The sequence below is a fragment of the Andrographis paniculata genome, unplaced genomic scaffold (assembly GCF_009805555.1).
Source record: "Andrographis paniculata isolate CXL003 unplaced genomic scaffold, ASM980555v1 Contig5END, whole genome shotgun sequence".
NCBI classification, from domain to species: Eukaryota; Viridiplantae; Streptophyta; class Magnoliopsida; order Lamiales; family Acanthaceae; genus Andrographis; species Andrographis paniculata.
In genome coordinates, this window is record NW_026137595.1 from 2,370,554 (window position 1) to 2,385,052 (window position 14,499).

The 14,499-nt window shown below is 34.3% G+C and overlaps 1 protein-coding gene across 1 annotated transcript in view; it reads right to left on the minus strand.

Annotated features, from left to right (window-relative positions):
- LOC127259152 (xanthine dehydrogenase 1-like) overlaps positions 1-13,466 on the minus strand; it is a 38,452-nt gene extending 24,986 nt beyond the window's left edge. Inside the window, 6 exon segments of the mRNA XM_051286299.1 lie at positions 21-305; positions 1,118-1,357; positions 2,859-3,173; positions 3,722-3,964; positions 4,215-4,301; positions 13,174-13,466. Coding sequence (XP_051142256.1) covers positions 21-305; positions 1,118-1,357; positions 2,859-3,173; positions 3,722-3,964; positions 4,215-4,301; positions 13,174-13,242 — 1,239 coding nt within the window. The 5' untranslated portion in view covers positions 13,243-13,466.
- Between the last annotated feature and the right edge of the window lie 1,033 nt (positions 13,467-14,499).

Consider the following 14,499-nt stretch of genomic DNA (forward strand, 5'->3'; position numbering starts at 1 on the left):
AATTGGTTACAGTTACATACCCTAATTTCTTCTGGGCTTTTCTTGACTTCCATGGAAATTCTTTGAACCCAATTCTCAGCAATTAACATGCCCTGTGGGCCGCCAAACCCTCGGAAAGCAGTATTACTGGGAAAATTAGTGAAGCAAACCTTTCCTTTAATCCTAACATTCGGAATCTCATACACATTGTCTGAATGGAACATGGCACGCTCAAGCACCAGAAGTGAAAGATCAAGCGAGTTTCCACCATTATTGTAGATTTCAAGATCCAAAGCAAGTACTTTTCCATCATTAGTAAAACCAACCTACAAAATGTAATTTTATTACTAATTATATCCTGAATATACTTCAGCACTAAAAAATTCTATAGGGCAATTATTGTAGATTTCAAGATCCAAAGCAAGTACTTTTCCATCATTCGTAAAACCAACCTACAAAATGTAATTTTATCACTAATTATATCCTGAATATACTAAAGCACCAAAAAATTATACAGGGCAATGCTGAAACAAAAGCAATTATCGCCAACCACTTGACATAGGAATTAATATATCACCACAGCTATGAGATGGGGCAAGTGTTTTTATCATCTTACTATGCAACAGTGAAGCCTAAACACCTTATTCCACTCACTCAAGTTATTACCGAGCAAAAGATGAAAATTAAGTGTGGCATAAGGACATCCACCATTCTAAGCATGAATATTGGCAAATAATATGAAGATAATGAGACGGACACTTTCACATGCTATGATCAATGTAATTTTACTGGAACAAATTTTCCTTAAGGTGAAGTATGTAAGCTGCTGAGTGTTCACATTAGAAAAATTTTGGAGCTCCCGGGTAAACTGAAACTCCTTCTATCACCAATTGGTTTTGAGATGGAACTCCGGAGTCCTTATTCCTTTTTAATATGGTATCAGAGCTATGAATACTTTCAAAATGATTATCATCTCAAAAGGGGAGTTTAGAGTGTCCCACATTAGAAAAATGTTGGGAGCTTCCCTTAATTTATAAAGGTGAAGGGCAACTCCTCCTACTACCAAGTGGATTTGAGATGGAGCCCCGGATCCCTTCTCAATAAAAGCTATTCATGACATTTGCAAGTTAACAAGTACCTTATACATCCCGAGAAAGCTATGGCGTTGTCCGGTTATCATCATGTCTACATCCCTGTCTAGTGTAATCTTCACAGGACGATTCAGCAAATATGAAGGAATGGCAGCTATAGCAGCCAGGAAAGCAGACCGGGTTTCTTTCCCTCCAAATCCACCCCCAAGTCTTTTGGTCTTGCAGACCACTTTTGACAATTCGAGACCAAGAACACGAGCAACATATTTTTGGTGCTTCTCTGGGCACTGGAAACAAACATAATTACATAAATGTTACTCCCTTGGTCATCAAAATTTATACCCATATAGTTGAGCTCGAGTTTTAATAAAAATGGATAAAAATAGTTATTTTTTTATAGTAAAAAAAGGTACAATAACATTTTTTTTCTAGAAAGAAAATGGGAATATTTTTTTTATGACTAATAAAAAAAATGGACATAAATTTGGATGATAAGGGGAGTAACATTTTCTGAAAATCTGAGTTCACTTCACTGAAATTGCCAAAATGTAGCAAGCACAATGTAAGTAAAGCAACTGTTACAAATGCTATCAGCAAAAAGGTAGGAAAAGCAGCAGTAACCCGCGATTCTTTCAAGCAATCTGAGACACAAAAGCAATGCTCTGAAATGATTTAGGATAATAATGGAAAAATAAAATATATATATATATATTAGAGAAAATGCAAAGTTATTTATGAACCATGAATAAATTCAAAGTACCATTCCAACTCCCTGTGTTACAAGATAAAGAATGCAGAACCTTTGCTGATAATATAAGTATTTATTATTTACTTACAATTTTGATTCCTTCTCGATTTGCATCACCCAAGTATTTTTCTTCAAACCTCTAGGTCTAAGTATCCAATCTATGATTCCTTAACCTTTTCAATTCCCCAACCACATTGGTTTCATTTTGTAAAACTTAAAACAAGTAGAGTTAGGTCGGTGGAAAAAGTTCTAACCCCTATTTCATAACTTGTGTATGCTTCCGTGTGTACTAAAATCATCTTTAAATGATAATAATATGCAAGTGAAATTCCTCCAACATATCATTAGTATGCACAAATGAAAGCAAAAAATGCAGCTTGAGAATTTATGCAATCTAATTACTCATGGCATTTATACAAATTACACATGAGTCAAGCAGAGCAGCAAGTAGAATGTTGCTAATTAAGGTTCTTGCTGTGTTTTTCCAGGTGGGTCATATAGGATGTCACATGCATCGCATAATGGAAAACTAAGGATATTCTTTTTTTTGTCATTCTTTCGTTCTACTTCTTTTTTTTTTATCTGTTTACCACTCACTCTACTATTTTCCCTCAAAAAACATTACATCCAATACCCATTTTCTATTTAAAACTATACAATCAACAACTACTTTCGCCTCAAAAATATCAAAATCAAAATTAAACACTCTAAAATGATTTCACTATTCATGTTAGTGGGGTGACAAGAAAAAAGGTGGGGAGAAAGAAATGAGATTCTGGGAGAATTTTCGGACAAGGTCTCATCAGAAACAAAATCACAATGGGATGCAGTCCTCAAAATTCAAGCAATGAGCATCACCTTAAAGGCTTAAACATTATAATGGGCAATGCAAGAAACCAAAAGGAGAAAGGGTCTGAATGGCCCCACGAGAAGCTCAATTGCATCATGAAGGTTTCTGGTTACTCAACCCCCCTTCCCCCCCCCCCCCCCCCCCCCCCCCCAAAAAAAAAAAAGAGGCCTTATAGGTTACCAAATCTTACTTGTGTAGATGAGATCATATGAACTTCATTTCCTGCATCATTAGTCCATATCAGAGTACTATTTGGCTCCAAATAGAAGTGCTCCTGACCCCCTATCTGCACCTTTCCTTCTACAATCTTATCGCATTGGTCAGACGAGAAGCAATGTTCAACATCCCCTTTTACAAGACATCTTTCAGTATTAGTATGGAAACTATTAGACTTGATAGCATCTTCAATGGATAAGACTGCTGGTAGTTCTTCATATTGAATGTTGACTTTTCGAGCAGCGAGCTTTGCATTTTCATGGGTATCAGCCACCACCACTCCAATAGCCTGAAAAATAATACTCTTTTGACTTAGCTAAATGTGAACGACAAACAGCAAGCAAGCAAATTGGAAACACATGTTTATGCAGCTGAATTTGTTAAATTATGAGTTCTATATGTCAAGCCAATCTTTTAAGGAGAATGTGACAAACTTGAAGCTTTTACATAGTCATAATCAAATATACCAGAATGGCTTGATTTTATGCCTTAGCATCAATTCCTTGGGTTCAGATATTGAATTTATCTTCAAGTTCTGTGGGATATAGTTTACACATCATACATGCCTCGCACAGATGCAGTCATCTGGATGAGAGTAATGAAAAGAATTCATGTTGTTCGAAAGCTTCCAGGAGTACCATTTCTGCTGTCAAAGGAATCTCCTTATACTTTGGAATAAAAAACAAGGAGATCAAAATAAAACTAAGAACCAGGTGCATATTCAACTTAAACCACAGACACAAATTAAGAATAAAACAAACCAGTGCGCATTCGAAAACTAATGGTAGTGAGTTCCCACGTTATCGAGAAAAATGAATAAGAAAAACCAGAGCATACCTGACCCACACATGTCACAATCTCAGAAGCAAAAAGTTCCTCGTCCAAAACAGCTGGCCCAATCATGTGTTCCCCTGGGATATCCTTGGAAAGGAAAATTCCTGCAACCCCGGGAGATGATCTTGCTGCATCATCATCCATCTTAAGTATACGAGCATGGGGTTTTTTGCTCAACACCAGTGCTGCATGTAAACAGTTAGGTGGCATGGGAACGTCATCTGTATACTCTGCCTCACCTGTAACCTACAATTAACAAAAATTCAGCCAATTCAACTCTAAGAAGATGGACACATAAATAAATGCTAACATCAATGTAATAAATCTAAATATGATCAATAGTTCTTTTAGTAACAAAAAAAACCAGCAGGAAAACTAAAATTAAACATTGCAGCAGGAAAGGGGCTTGGAATAACTAAGACATCAAATTTTGTAAGAATATCAAGTTGCACAAATAAAAATACTGGGGTTGTAAATTTGTTTGCTGACATCCCACCTGGAGTTTTGCTGAGAGATGCATTTCAGGAACTCCAACAGCACTACCACGCTTTACAATATCATAATCCTGAGTTCCCATTTCGACCTGGAAACACACCAGTAAAAGGAGTATAAATAATTGTGATGACTACTCAGGGTCTACAACCACAAAATTGTTATATCTGATCGCTTTCCTATAAAATCCTACTCACTGACTTTCGAATAAAATTCCCTGTGAATTTGTATAGAAATTACTGTAACAAATTTTAGCAATCAATAGTATTACAAAATTGGGTTTCAACAAATGAGACAATTTTGAAATACCGAAAAGACCTCAGATTTGGAACGAAGAAAATAAATCCAAGTAAAACGACTGTAGTCATCAATAAAAGTCACAAAATACTTATAGTGAGCATTAGAAATAACAGGTGTAATCCCCCATACATCACTATGAATTACATCAAAGCAGTTATTTGCATGACCAACAACCGTAGGAAAAGGAACAACTTTACTTTTTCCTAATTTACAAGCTGAACAATCACGAGAATGACTGGAGAGTTCAACAAATGAGACAAAACAAATGAGTTAGGATGTCCTAAACGCTTATGCCACACATTACTTTTATTAGGAACAACAGAACATGCCAAGAAAACACTACAAGGGATAGGGATATGGAGAGGAAACATGCGTCCCACTTTAGGCCCCTTTGTGATCATTGTTCCCGACATCTGATCCTGCACACAACAACCATTTCGAGAAAAGTGCACATCATAGTTGTTTTCGACCAATTTCCTAACAGAAAGTAGATTATTAGAAAGTTCAAATGAAAGAAAGGCATTTTTGAAAATGGGAGTAACATCACCAACACCATTGATGGATAAATTGGTGGCTTATGTGAGGAGACGTCGCTCCTCGCGAAGCAATTCACCAAAAAGTTCATCCAACGTAGGAGGAGGATGACAAAGCATAAGATTAGACCGAGCATTCTCAAAGTCAGATCTCAATTTCATCAGAAATTGATCTCGCTTGCTAATTGCATGAACCACCAATACATCAGAAAGTGCCTCTTTGGAGACAGCAGCACAAATATTTTCCGACTGTTCACACCATAAGATTTGAAAACCTAAAAAATACTCCTGAATAGACAGACTGCCTTCAGTGTAATTTGTAATCTCATATTCCAAATGAAATCTTCTTGCTGAATCCCATTGACAATAAACTTTCTTGAAATATGCCCACATTTCTTTAGCAGTTTTATATGGACGCAAATCAGGTATGATTTGAGAATCGCAAGAACTTATAAGCCAATACATTACCCGTGCATCCTCGACCGTCCATTGAGCCATTCTAGTGGCATCGTTAGGTGGTGGAGTAGTCCCATCAATATGTCCCTATAGCCCTTGTCCAGTAACATACAACTGGAATTGGAATTCCCATGTTGAATAATTTTTTCCCGTAAACTTGACACAAAATTCAGAATCTGATTTTATGATAGCCAGGTGTAATCCAAAAAAAAAATCCAAAAAAATACCAAAATATTTCTCAACGAAAGGAACAATTAGATTTCTCAATAATAAAATCAACCAAAACTATGACAATTCTAAACCAAGAGCTCTGATACCATGACAAATTTGTTTCATTCCCAAAACTTGATGATCTTCTTTGATTACAATACAAAGTATATATAGGATTAAGGACTGATCTATATGCTAACTACCCTTATGAAATGCTAAATTATAGATAATTTACAGTTGATGAGACTAATTTATAGGTTAACTTCATGGCTAGACAATCTAATTATAACTAATATGCTATTTACAATTAATGAGAGGATAGGCTAATTACAATCTATTGGCTAAATTAACATATACTAACATTTAGATCCGAAGTGGGTCAACAAATCATCTCAGTTTATTATAATCTCTCAAATGGAAGTGACAACAACTTGCACACCGCGCTTGGAAATATAGTGTTTGTTTTAAACAATCCGATGTGCACTTGCAAGTACTCCAGTAACACCCTGGTCAGCTCAAGCCAGAGTATCACCTCCACGACATACCAGAATGCTCATTCATTAACCAATAAACCTCACGTTATAACGCTAAGGCTAAAATACCCAACACAACTGATTCAGATATTTTTAATCGATTTTTAACTCATAATTGTGATAAGGGAGGATTAAAGTGAGAGATCATAGAGTTAGAGAGAGTTCGGACGTAAATATTTTTCATTTATTGAGTAATATATTAGATGTGACATTTAGAGTTCATCAAGAACTTGGGATTATAGTTGATCTTTTAGTTGTTCTTGAGAGTGAATTTGGCATTGGATTAAATGAGATTGGAGATCAAGTTCAAGACTTCCAAATTACAAATCATACGATCGAGACAAAAATCAGATGGTGCAGCATTGAGAAGTTTCCTTGCAAGAAACGAACCCGAACAACCACAGAGACATAGGTATATATGGGTGGGGTTGTGAGTCTTACGCCAAGTGATCGCGAAAGGATTTGAGTTAGATTTCAGAATGAAATTTATGTCCTGTTTGTGTTTTCAATTGGGATAGTAAATTCGGCCTAGATTAGTACCCTCAGAGTAGGAACTACCAACAACATGCACATCACGGCTTGAAATTAAATTGTTCGTTCGGAACAATACGTTGTGCAAGTGCAAGTACTCCAATTATACCCCAAACAATATGAAATTCAACAATTAACAAAGCAAAAACCTACATGGTGTGGGAGATATATATGCTAAGTTGATTTATGTTTTTATCCTTGTTTTGTTCTATTCATCAAACAATATATATATTGTTAAGTACAAAAAAATGAAGTTAGAGTTTAAGCCCAGGAAAGATGAATGGATGGCCTAGTGGCGATCCAATGGAGGGCCAAAGTCATTCAGTTGGATGATTGTTGGGACCAGGCCGGTCGCTTCTACATACAGTTTCCATCCAAGTTTGAGCCTTGAGACGACTACAAAGGTAACCGGCGTAGAAGTGGTTTTTCGAACTCTTCAGATCAGTAACCGACGAGGAAACGATTCCAGACATTTCAGATCGATAATTGACGAAGAAACGGTTTCGGAGAGTTCAAATCGATAACCGATGAGGAAGCAGCTTCGGACGGTTCAAAGGTAACTGACGTGGAAACGGTCTTTGATGGTTACCGACGTGAAAACAATTTTTTTACGATTACCGACGTTTAAGCGATTTCGGACGGTTTGATTTGATACGTATGTGAGCATCCTCATCGAAGAGATGGACATCTTCAATAAGACAAAATTCCAAGAGAATCTCATTGGGATCATCATTTTAGTTTTTCAGTTATCCTTTTCAGTCTTCTTTTTTCCTCATTGTTTATCGCTTGAAAATTTATAGTTCCAAGATTTATTGTTCAAAGTTCGAAATATATTTTCGGATTTTACTTTATTTTGTTGGATTTCTCAAGTCAACAAATTGGCGACCACAATGGGAGAAATGCAAAATTGTTGATCCTACGTAATAGAATTTCATACAACTTCGATCTGGTCGAGTCATTGCAAGAAATCTCATGGCAGGTTTTCAATCTCAAAGCCTCAGCACAGCTATCGGGGCCATCACGGAAATTCCACCATCAATCCGCACTATGGGGATCGTCTCACAAATACCATATGAATGGTTAAATCATGTTCAACAAATGAACAATCAGCAAACAACAACCGTGCAGTTAATGTTGCACGAGCAACAAAACTTGATACTAAAAATGTTAGATCAAGCCCTGTCGAGAGTTACACTTCACTTCACGCTTTCACCTCCAGGAATATCTCCGTCGCGCCTTTAGACAAACTTTGCAGGGCCATCGTTCGTGGATAACACCATTCCAAGGGCTACCGCCCCTAGTAGGGGAGAGAGGGAAAACTCCCCTCACTTTTCCAAATAATATCCCTCTGGGGATTCATCCTGAGTCGTTTCAACATAGGGATGACCGACCTGAGCAGAGGGATGACCGACCTGGAGATCATCCTCATGATTTCATTTCAGTTTCGGATCATTATCCGGTCGGATAGGACCCAGACGTCGTCGCACACGTTCTGAGAGTCCATTTTGATATGACTCCACAGGTTATCAATCGGTCCGCATACCAATGACCATTCCCTGAGATCATTAATGAACATTCTCTTCCCAGGAATTATCGACCATCCGACTTTCACGCATTCTCGGGAGAGGACGGGTCTTCTACTATTAAGGAGCTTCAACCAGAAAAGCCGACCTGGCAGGAGCCTATTTTGGAGGAGTCCGTTTTGGCTAACTTAGCCAATAATTCTTTTGAGGAACTCGAATGGACCCGGATCCATCAACAGATGGTCCCCCACCAATGGTTTTCTCTCAACTCCCTGAACGAACGGTGCCTCATCTGAAACCTCTTTATGTCGATGCTCATATCTGTGATGCATATACCACGTATTCGGTGCTGCTAGGAAGAGATTGGATTCATACGTCCCAATTTGTGCCATTATCTCTGCATCAACAACTGATGTTCTGGGAAGGTAATCAAGTTTTCAAAATAGAAGCCTATATTGACGACATGATCTTTAAGTCGGCTGACTTTGAAAGTCATTTGAAAGATCGGAGGCTAAGACGGGCCGACCGCTTGGATCACTGGAAGGTCGGCTTGAAGTAAGGTGATCTGTTCCATCAATCAGTGCAAAACTGGAGTAGCCGCCGACTCGGTGGGGTGCTGAATCAGAAAAATAATCGTGACTTGAGCCAGAGCTTGAAGATCTTCAGGCTTCAAGTTAGCAAAGGGCAGTGTTTCATATCGGGCCATGACCGATCGGACGGTTGCTGGAACTGGAACTCGGGAGATGAAGGAGAGATCGAGATTGTGCTGCCAAATGGAAATGCTGATTTAAAATTCGGAATATCAACAAGAAATTGGAGAAGTATGCGGAGTTGTCTACCTAACCTTGTACGGTGGTCGCCTCGGAAAGACCCAACACAGAGGGAAGTTGGTTGGCCTCATATGGGAAGGGTTGGAGACAGCCGTCCAGCGGGAAGTCGGTTGGCCTCAGGATATGTCTACCAAACTTCTCTCCAGTGGGAAGTCGGTTGGCCTCAGGGAGTCGGCCACTAGAGGGTCAGCCGCTGGTTGGCCGGCTTTGGAAGGGTCAGCCACCGGGACCCAAATACGGGAGCCTAACCGCTGGAGGATTTGTGGCCGGAGAGTCAGTTGGTGGTTGCTCAAAAGAAGTCGGTAGTGTGGTCGAGCAAGAGAGCCAGGAATACCTTGTCGGTAACCGAATTGACGCTCGAGAACATGGAGTTTATAGTTGAAGACTCCCAATGGTTGTTGCAGACTCCCAACCACACTTCTTACGCCGATCGAGAGTGGCGTTTGGGAGTCAGAGGAGGAAGATGTAAGTTGTTGAGCACAACAAAATGAGGTTAGAGTATAAGCCCAGGAAGAATGAATGGATGAGCCTAGCGGCAATCTAGTGGAGCGCCAGAATTATTCGGTCAGATAGTTGTTGGAGCCATGCTGGTCGAATGGTTGCCCCGACAGACGATTTTCATCCGAGTTTGGGCCTTGGGACGGCTATAAAGATAACCGACGTGGAAGCGTTTTTTCGGACGATTCAGATCGGTGACCGACGAGGAAACGATTTCGAAAAGTTCAGATCGGTAACCGACGAGGAAGCAGCTTCAGACGGTTCAATGGTAACCGACGTGAAAGCGGTTTTTGACGGTTACCGACGTAGAAATAGCTTTTTTACGGCTATCGACGTGGAAACAATTTTTTAGGCCGTCCAAGGGTAACCGACATGGAAGCGATTTCGGACAATTTGATTTGATACGTATATAAGCATCTTCAACGATGGAGATGAGCATCTTCAATTAGAAAAAATTCCAAGAAAATCTCATTTGGATCATCATTTTACTTTTCCAATTTTTCTTTTTCCTCTTTGTTTATCACTTAGGAATTTATAGTTTCAAACTCTACTATTCAAATTCAAAATATATTTTTGAATTTTACTTTGTTTTGTTGGATTTCTCAAGCCACTATATATATATATATTGAAAAAAAGAAATTCATCCAACAAGTTTTTTTCCGGTGTGTTCGTTTGGAGAATTTCTCCAAAATTCTATTATTCATTAAATTTTTTCCCTCCAAAATTATCAAATCGAACCCCTATTTTTCATTTTTATATTATACTAAAAATTAATTTTACATTTAAAATATCACATCAACACCTATTTATATCACATCATACAACTATTACAATTCAAAATTTTTACTATTCAAATCCCAACTAAAAATTCAAACCCTCAAACAATAACACCCTTATAATATTAAAAAGAAAAGAACAAATATATATATATATATATATATATCTAAAACATTACATCCAAGTGCCCGTTATATCACATCAAATACATATTTTTCATTTAAACTTTTACCATTACTAAAATAATCTAAAACAACAAATACTTTCGAAACATATCTTAAAAGCAGCCAGAGTTCTTAATGGCTTACATACATTCAAGTACCTATAAACCAAACTACATGATAGTAGATGCTTACAGTCACCCCTAAGCAGCAAATAGTAGACTAAATGATTTGTGTTAAATTAAAGTTTGATGTTTAGTCGTAGACCTAAATTATGCAATAGAAATAAAAGGAATAAAATATTTTAAATAGTCTTTTTTCTATTTATTTTTGTAATTTTTTTGTAAAAATCAATAATTATTGTCCCGTAGACAGCCCTTTTCCTCCCGCCCTCCGATAACCTCCAACCATATTATTTCAACTAGGGTTGGACAAAAACATCGAACTGAACTGTTGAGTCAAATTTTCGGTTAACTGAGCAAATTTGATTTAATATAAATACCGATAAATACTATATATTTGATATTTGTTCAGTTCGATTTCGATTTTTTATAGTTTTTTTATTCAGTTAACTGAACCGAATATATTTATACATTTATATTATTATATTTTAAATTTTATATTAATATTATATTTGATTTGAATATTTGAAATATTTGAAAATAGTTTTATTTAATTAATTTTTTTTAATTACGATTCAGTTCGAATTATTTACAAATATTTTCGATTAATCTCGATATGGTTCACAACTTGTTCAATTCTATTCGGATATCAAATATCTCCCATTTGCAAATAACCAAGAAGGTGGTTGAGAAAGAGTTGTTTGACCAATTAAAAAGCTAATTTAAATTCTGAAAAGCTCATCCACAAAGAATTTTTTTCATTTTAATTTTTTTCATTCCTTATTTATCCTTAAAATTTAATTATTTATTTTATATATAAAAATATATTTTTATAGTCGTATTTATTAATTATTTTTGATATATTTAATTTATTAAATTATATTTTTATTTTTGTAAATTTAAAATAATAATTATTATTAATTATTACATATAAATTATTTTATTTCTAAAATATATAAAATTTTAAAACTAAATCAAATAGAAAAAATAAAGGTTATTAATTTATTTATATATATTAAAATAATAATTAATATAATAAAAATATATCTACGAAAAATTTATTATTTTATATTTTACATAATTTCAGTAAAAAATTATTAACTTTTAGTAAAAATATTTTTCTCAGATTTAAATTAAAAAAATTAAAAAAAATTTATAATATTTTTATAATTTTTAATAATTAATAACAAAAACTCTTATAAATTTCAAATCAAAGTAAACAAAATTAAATATTTTAAAAAATAACATATCAATATATTTAATAGTCATTTTATTTATAAACAGCTAATGTCAAACAGTTATTTTACCAAACATTTGAATACAAATCGTTAATTGAATCAACTAGTCAAACTAGCTAATTGAATTAGTTATAGCTAATTAATTGCCAAAAGCACCCCAAGTGTTTTATTATTTTTATTTTAATTTAAAAATTATTTTATATTAAAATTATACTTTAATCCTTAAACTGCACTTTAATTCATAATTAATCAATATAATTAAAAATTAAAACAACCTACAATAATATAAATAAATACACAACGACTTGTCCAGTAAGGGATAACCTGGTTAGATTTGTAATAGTGAGGTTATGGGTAATGAATTTGTAATAAATAAATATATTTTTTTATTTATTTGTACTATAAAAAATTTTATTCTATACAGAATAATATTTATATTAATATATTTTTGTATGCTATATAATTTTAAATATATTTAAATACATATTCTATTTTTTTAATTACGTATATAAACTACCAATATTATTTATTATATAAAAATAATAAAATAATATTATAATCACTATTATTAACTAATTAAATATCGTTGTCTTATATACGTTATTCAAATCTATTCTTATTTTTCTTTTTTGGTTGTCGTCAAAATCTATTCTCATTTACTTTTTTTAGCGTTGATATTTGAAGTTAATTATTATATGTAAACGTAAGTACAAATAACTAAAAATAGCAAAAATACTTCTATTAGTCTTATAATAGTCAAATCAATGCCAAGATAAATAATATTCCCCCGTCCCAATAGAATAGTCTTGTTTACCATTTTTGTTCGTTCCAAAATAATACTCTCATTTTCATAAATAATCATACTATTATAAAACTACCCCTACTTTTTCATTATTATTACACAATTGTCACTACTTGTTACACTAAGAGTGCCTTTGTTTAGGGGATTCTTAGATTTATACTATTCATCTCATTTTTTCCCAAAAAAAAAAAATCAAATCAAACACCTATTTTTTATTTTTTATATTATATTAAAAACCAATTTTACATTAAAAACATCACATCATACAACTATTCAAATTCAAAATTTTTACTATTCAAATCCCAACTTAAAATCCAAACCCCCAAACAAACACACCCTAATATACTCACAAGGATAAAAAAGTCATTTATCCTTATTTTTTTACCAACTACTAATATAATATCAATATTTCTGCCCAACTAATCTAGTCTTGCTGTTATGTGTCATACCTCTGAGATACTGTAGAAGGGTGAGATGGGCAAATCCGTGGGGCAAAATTCGACGGACGCCATTAACATACAGAATCGCTTCCCTTGGCTTCGATTCCTCTACTCTCTTCATCTCCATCAAGTGAACTGACTCTCTGTACCAAAACCCCAATTCAGAATCGTCCCCAAACCCTACATTATCCCTGAAATCAAATCAGAAATCTTCTGCTCAGAATTTGGCATCACCCTCTGCCAAATTCACAATTCTTAGAAAATTCAAAATAAAAAATTCTCAGACTTGTTAAATTGGGGGAGATGAGAAAAAACAAAGAAGGTAGCATACGACAATCCTCACTGAATTAAATTTGGATTGTGGAAGCTCCTATCCCAACTTCCCGCCTATCCGGTCTCCTCCAATAGCGGTCTGACACGTGGCAATGCAGATTTATTTTTACTTTTTACTTTTTATTTTAACCTGACCTCTTGGGTATCCATCCTCTTGTGTACGTTTTGAGATTTGTGAATATTTTATTTTCTATTTTTTAAAAATCCAGCCTAATGATATTCTCTGGTACCAATGCAGATATAAAGCATTTTTCTCCTTCTTTAGATCGTGATAAATGACCTATTGTTCGGCATTTGCATTTTCTCTATTACAGGGTGTGTTTATTTGGGTGATTAGATTTTGAGTTGGAATTTGAATAGTAAAAATTTTGAATTTAAATAGTTGTATGATATGATATAAATATGTGTTGATGTGATATTTTGAATGTAAAATTAATTTTTAGTATAATATAAAAAATAAAAAATAAATGCTTGATTTGATATTTTTGAGAAAAAAATGAGATGAATAGTGTATTTGGGGAGAATCCCGAAACAAACACTTTTATGACTTTGGCTCTAATACAACTGATAAAAAAAATGAAAAAAATGAAGGAAAAAAAAAACATTTAATGATAATTTCTTTTATCACCAAGTGCATACCAAAACAATTTACAATTTAAAAGGATAAAAAAGAACATAAATAAAGAATCTCTAAAATAGTGTCATAATATACGTTTCTAATTAAAACCAATTATTTGATTCAATCAACTATGTTTATCCACTAAACTCAAACAAGAAAATAGTGAGAATTATTTTTAACAATTATATTATAATTGGTTTGGTTTGGTTTGGTTTGGTTTGATTTGATTTGGTTCAATTTGATTCAATTTGAAATATTTGAAAATATTAATTTTAGTTAAATGAAAATTAATGTATTCATTTTTTTTTATTCAATTTAATTCAAATTATTTATAAATATTGCATGCAGGATTTAGTCAGATGCGGGTCTACAGTAGGGCAAGA